Below are 6,696 nucleotides of genomic sequence, written 5' to 3'. Positions count from 1 at the left end.
ACCCTAACCCTTGACCCCGACAGCGCTTGACCCCGACAGCGCTTGACCCCCCGCCCTTCACCTCGACCCAAACCTCAGCCGTTAGCCTTTACTACTCCTCCCTACCCTACTTCCTGCTTCCCCTTTAACAAAGCTTTGCCTTACCCTAGCCCCCTGCCCTTGACCCCGATAGCGCTTACCTCCCGCCCTGTTTAGCCCCTGACCTTAGTAGCGCTTACTCTTGTCTTACTTACCTAACTAACTACTTATACTAGCGGTTTGCCTTTGCCTGCTTTATATTACCCCTTACGTTAGTGGTTAGCCCCTTCCCTCTCCCACAATACTTTTATCTTTACTCCTTAATTCTTTTCTTACCCTATACCTTGCCTTACTTCTCTCCTACCCACTAGCGGTTAGTTTTACCTTCTTACCTCTTACCTTATACCCTTTATCCTTTTCTCTCCTCACCTACTTAATTAAAACTTACTAGCACTTAGCTTTACTTCTCTAACTCTTCTCTCTTAGATAGTAGCGGTTACCTTTACTTTCCTAACTCTCCTCTCCTAGACCGCAGTAATTACTTTTACTTTTCTAACTCTTCTCCCCTAGGCACTAATAATTAGCTTTACTTTCTAACTCTTTTCCCTTAGACACTAATAATTAGCTTCACTTTTCTAACTCTTTCTTCCCGGATATTAGCGGTTGGCTTTACCCTTTTCTAACTCTTAACCCTAGAGGCTACTACTCCTTAATTACCCCCGTCCTTATTCCCCCTTCTTCTTTACCCTTATAAACCAATAAGCCTTGCTCTCTAGTAACCTTTATAACCTCCCGCTTACCTCTTAACTTTCTGGGTTAAATGAAAACCTAAGGTTAGGGTTAGGGTTATAGGTAAATACCACTACCTCTACCCCCCTCTATAACCTCTTATAAATACCTATTTCTCTCTCTACCCCTTTTTACTCTTAACCCTTTATTTAAATATAACCCTAACCCGATATTAGGTTAGGCTTAGGCTTAGGCTTAGGGTTAGACTTAGGGTAAGACTTAGGGTTAGGGTTAGGCTCTAACTTACTCTTTAGTTTATACTTACGCTTATGCCCTGCCCTTACTCCCCGCCTCCCTACTAACCCTGATACTTATACTTACCACTACTAGCTACCCTCTTAACTTTCCTAATTAATCTAAAAATTTACCTTTTAGCTTAGGGTTAGGGTTAGGGTTATAAGTAAACTCTATTTCCCTTATATCTCTCTCGCCTTAATCTAGTTAATCTAGGGCTAGTAGTAAGTAAAAGAATAATCTAGCTAAAAGTAATAGCTATAATTAAAAAAAAAAAAAAAAAAAAAAAAAAAAAATATTAACTACTTAGCTAGCTATCTCTAGAGCCTAACTCTTATTAAGAACCCTAGAGTTAAGCTTACCTTTTCTTTATTTAGCTAAGTTAACTATAGTTAAAGCTTTTTAATTATTATTATTATTATTATTAATTAATTAAGTTTTTTTTTATAATAAAATATATTATACTTATCCTATATTTTATTACTTAAATCTTTTTTTCGTCTTTATCTTTTTCTTCTTATTTATATTTATATTTTACTAATATAGATATATTCTTATACCTTATTTACTTTATCTTTGCCCTCCCTAGGTAAGCTTTTAATTCCCTGCCTTTTATGTCTTACCTAGACGCCCCGTTATAGTCTTCTAGATAGCCTTATCTTCTAGCGCGATCTTAAGCTTAGTAACTTTAAGAGCCAAAGGCGCTTTAGCTTAGTGGCCAGAGTGATCCCTCTAACTAAGGGATAGACCCGGCTTTAAGTCTCGGAAGCATCTAGCTAGCCTCAATAAGCTTCTTCTTTGCCTATTATAATACTAATGCTTTTACCTACCCTAGATTATTATATCCTTCTCTTTTTCTTCTTTTTTTTATTTCTTTTATATTTATTTCTTCTTTATCCTATTTATGCTATCTCCTATAAGCCTTTTAATTATATAGTTAAAGCTAGTAATTATCATTAAGTCTTATTTATATCTATAGTTAGGTACCCTTAGTTAACTATTGCGTGGGTAATATGCCCGCTATAAGAGCCAGCTCTTATAGGCTAATAATGCCCTCTTCTTATTTATTTACTGCCCTCTCTCTCTTGCACTTTTTCTTTTTCTTTTTCCTTTCTTTTTTTTTTTTTCTTTTTCTATTACTATTATAATATTATATATTAATCATATATAGCCGGTCAAATATATTATACTATACTAGTATAAAACCTTATATATGCTTAGGCGAGAACATATTATGCGGGGAACATAGTAGTTAAGTAAGTCCTTAGGTTTATCTCTACTTAAGTACTAGATCGAAGATAGCTATAGCATTGGTTATCTCTCGCCCGCATATTAGCTTGCTATACTTATGGCCTAGCTAGTCCGTATAGTTATCCCTACCCTTAAAATCACGATTAGTAGCATCCCGGACTTATAATTATATATCTGCCTCTGTCACGGCGGTTAACGCCATAGGGATCATAGTATGCTTCTACCGATATAATGCTCCTTTGGTCTTATAACCGTCCCGACAGAGCTCCTGCGATATATGATAGTAGAAGTAGCTTAAGAAGCGTGCCTATAAATCCTTCTTATAGTTAACTAGGCCCTAAAAGTCTATATAGCTAGAGAAGGATAGATCCTTCTCTGTCGTAGTACCATAGGTACCCCACTAGTGCCTAGCTTCCTTAATGCCGTTAAATATCTAGTAAATACAGTAGCCTATCTTACTAAGCTCCTCTATCTCCCCTAGGGCAGCCTTGAATCTTTCTAAAGCGAGGGCATCGCGCCTCCTATAGGCATATAATGCTATGATACCCTGCGAGGGTAGCTTACTCTTCTATAATAGCTCATCGCGACAGCAGTTATCGCATCGGACGGTATCGAGATCTTTATAGTCCTGTAGGTCATCGTCTAAGCATTGGCCTAGGAGGCGGCGGCGGCAACCTTATATCCGGATTAGCCTGTGTACCTTATGCGTACTTAAGTCTAGGTAGCTATCGCGGAAGTAGTCCTTAACCGGCTAGTCCTTCTCCTCGATAATTATCTCTGCGGTAATAGGCTCCCCGGCTTGCCCGCCCCGCCCCGCCTCCTAAGCGTAGTCAATAATGCTAAATAGGGCCTTAAGATGGATAATATAGACGATGCCTATAATATCAATGCCTGTGCCTAGAGCCGTGGTAGCTATAATGTAAGGGGTTTCGCCATTGACCTATGCCTAGAAGCCCTACTCGCGCCGGGCAATAAACTACGCATAACTATTATTACGCTAAGCATGATAGTAATGGCAGCTAAGCTGCCGGGTAAGCGCCCTATATTTCGCGTGGCTGGTGTAGTATATAACCCCCTTCTCCCCTGGTGATAGACGCGGGAGCTAGGCATCTACTAGCTTCTTTACCTCTATGACGCCCCGTCTATTACAGACGCGAAGGACAGAGTACCGCACGTTTAGCTAATAGCTCGAAGCCTATATATAGAGTAGAGCCTAGAGCTATATGGCGTCTTTAAAGTCGCGTTAATAGAGCGGCGGTAAGGTCCTAGTGAGGAATATAAAGGGATACCCTAAGCTCCGCAAGAGAACGAGGCACTAGAGCTTTATATGGTAGGTTTTAGCGGCTATGAATGATAGATGGTACTTATTAATGACTACTCGGTCTAGCCTTCCCCTGATACTTAGATTAGCGGCCCACTATAAGAAGTTATTAATAATAGCTGCCTCGGCTAAGATTAGTATAACCCTGGGCTAAGATTTACGCGCCTCGGGCCAGGACTTGTAGTCTAGATCGGCGTCGACGCAGTATGTGACTAGCTGCCTCTTTAACTCGGCGAACGGAGCTACTACGATGGTTACGCCTATACCTACTAGCATAGCCGGGATTATAAAGACTAAGCTCTTCCTGCTACCCATTAGCAGCATGGTAACCAGCGGGCTTTGCTTCGCCGCGGCTAGCCTAATGGCCTCTTCTTACTGGGGCGACTAGAACTAGGCAGCGTTATTACGTAAGATAGCTCGGAGTGCCCGTAGGATTATATTATCCTTCTCCTTGTCCTCTATTGCTATCATGCCTGCCCTTAGCTTCTCAAGCGAGGCGATCTTAGCCTGCTTTTAGGGAAGGTAGCACTTCTCCTCTCTGCTAGGCTCGACTATATTCTTCTACTTCGAGGATAAAGCTAGCAGCGGCGGCTCTAAGGCCAATAGCTGCTACGCGTTGTAGCCGAGGAACTTATGCCAACGATGACTTACTTAGCCAAATATCTCTAGAGACTTAGCTATTAAACGCTTTAGTATATTAATCATAACGCCATAGTTGGCGGCTATCTAGCCGGTGTAATAGGCAGCTAGATCATCCGGCGCCTTATATTACTTTAACTCGTTATTATTGTCGCTGTCATTAAAGTCTGCCCGCGTAGCCCCCCGGTTATGGGCGTATTTCTTGCTAATAGCGATAGCAATATAGCGCTAATCTTAGAGCGTAATCCTATGGCTGATATAGTGGGAGGTCTACTTCCCTATAGCCCTAGATATATAACTGCTCTCCTATAGCCCTATCTTGTTATACTAGATAAAGTCGCTTGGCGGTGCTATCTTACTATATAGCTCTTATCTATCCGCCTCCTAGCGATTTATTAGCGGTCGGATATAGACCATATATATCACGAGTAGCTGCCTGATCCTCTCTGGTAGGAAGCGGGGGATTACCTTCGGCGAGTCGAAGTGGGCTAGAGATTTATAGTATTAGGTGACGAGCATAATATCGCTGTTAATAATAAAGATGTTGCGGTCCTTATTAATACTATTAACTAGGCGTAGGCCTATGATCTCTTTCCCTCGGCTAGGCTAGCTGCTAGTAATATGGGAGAGGAGTAGTAGAAATTCCTCGAACTTTTTTACTAGCTTTAGGTACTTCCTAATACCCGCCTATTTCTACTTGCCCGCTCGGTCTAAGAACTTTGCCTTCCGTGAGCCTATAATGAGGTCCTTAAGTATCTTAACCTCCTTGCCTATGAGGTTATTAGTATGGATAAAGGACCGGCCTCGTCTTATCTAGGTGAGATTATCCTTAATGCCGGCTAGAGGAATAATAAAGCGCTTATCGTCGCCCTCCTTAAATATTAACTAACCCCATAATAGGTCCTCGGCGTCTTTTATTATCCTAGCCACTATATAATAAATCTTCTCTATTAGGATCGGCTTACCTATAAAGTATATTATCTCGCCGTGCTTGCTCTAGGATACTATTAGCCGGCTACTAGTCTCCTGCGCGATCTTCCTTCTATATAATAGCAAGCTAAGCATATAGCCCATGGGAGAGTATATTGCCTTGTAAAGCTAGGCGTCTCGAACCTGGGCGAACTATTGCGCGAGGTCTATCATCCCGGCCCGCTCCCGGGTAAGTATGGCCCACTCTCCTAGCAGCGCCCGCCCCGTGAAAACAAGACCCATAAGTATATAGGTAAATAGATAGGCAGGTCAGAGCTGCCCTGTCTCGCCGTTGATTCCTAATATGCTGATGAAATGCCATAGTGGGCTCACAAAAGGGTCCCTATCGAGCCGCTGCATCTAGAAGTCCGCTAGAATCTATAATATCTCTTCCTATAGCCCCTCGCCCAACTATTCCTTATCCTGCAGATGCGCCTAGAGTAGCTCGAGGCTGGCCCTTTGTGCTTGCGTGAAGCGAAAGCCATGTTCGGCAAACAGCGCATCCTCCTCTAGCGACAGCACGTTAAGGCAATAGCATAAGAACCGCTTCACATAGACCAGGTAGCGATCCATACTGGTCTTCTCCTGTAGCGGCCCAAATGGTTGGCTGTGGGCATCGTGAGGGTGGGGGCTGGCCAGGAGCAGGCGGGTCATCAGGGGCATGCTCTTTAACCCGCCGATGCAGCGGTCGAAGAATAGACGATCTAGAGCCGTGGCCATCCGTCGTAGCTCGTCGTCGTCACGGCCGGGTATCCTGCTGCAGGCTTGGATATCCACCAGATTCCTCCCGGCGAAGTGGGCTGACCAGCCGGTCCTCTTCAGCCAGTTCGTCGTCTCGTGCCTAAGGATCCCTTCCTCCATGACCTTCTGCATCTTCTCCTGCTCCTCCTGCTGCAGTGACCACCCTTGGGTGATGTCGGCGATTATCATCTGATCTTCCGGGTGCGTCTGCTGCCTATCGGCCATCGTCGCTCTTCTCCCCTTGCCCACCGGCGTCGGAGGATCTCCTGCTGCCGAGACAGCATCATCGTTACCGCTGGTCGAGATGCTGACGCAGAAGTAGTAAATCGCCCTCTTTGGTCCTGTAAAGAAGGTCTGCAGATAGACGCTGGTCTAGAGGCCCGCCTGTGCCTTGGCTCCCTTTATGTTGTGCTCCTCGTTGAGGTGAACCCGTAGGCACTTCTAGCTCGGCGTGAGGTGCCTGCAACCCGGCCAGGTGCAAGCGAAGCCCCGGTGAACAACAAGACCCTTGACGGCCCGGGTCGGGTTTGACGCACCGTGCTAGACGAGCTGCTCCAATGCCGGTCCTTGCAGCTGTAGACCCTTATGGCGGTGGATGATATCGCTGCGGGCCCGATGGTCGATGTCTGGGTGACGGTCCCTCAAGTGACCCTCGAGGCTGCAGACCGCATAGCCGTGAAAGGCGCAGATCAACGACCGGTATTCGCCATTATATATAAGCCACCCTTCTCCCG

General features: G+C 44.5%; 1 protein-coding gene across 1 annotated transcript; it reads right to left on the bottom strand.

The window, feature by feature from the left end:
* Positions 1-5,656: 5,656 nt before the first annotated feature.
* On the bottom strand, positions 5,657-6,187 carry NCS54_01295600 (Hypothetical protein; the record flags this gene model as incomplete). Its single annotated transcript, XM_053158176.1, has 1 exon — positions 5,657-6,187. The coding sequence occupies one exon, from the start codon at positions 6,185-6,187 to the stop codon at positions 5,657-5,659; it is 531 nt and encodes a 176-aa protein (XP_053014151.1).
* Positions 6,188-6,696: the final 509 nt, after the last annotated feature.

This window comes from Fusarium falciforme, chromosome 10 (assembly GCF_026873545.1).
Source record: "Fusarium falciforme chromosome 10, complete sequence".
Classification (NCBI taxonomy): Eukaryota; Fungi; Ascomycota; class Sordariomycetes; order Hypocreales; family Nectriaceae; genus Fusarium; species Fusarium falciforme.
Note: the sequence above shows the minus strand (reverse complement) of the source record. Positions and strands in the feature narration are given on the sequence as shown.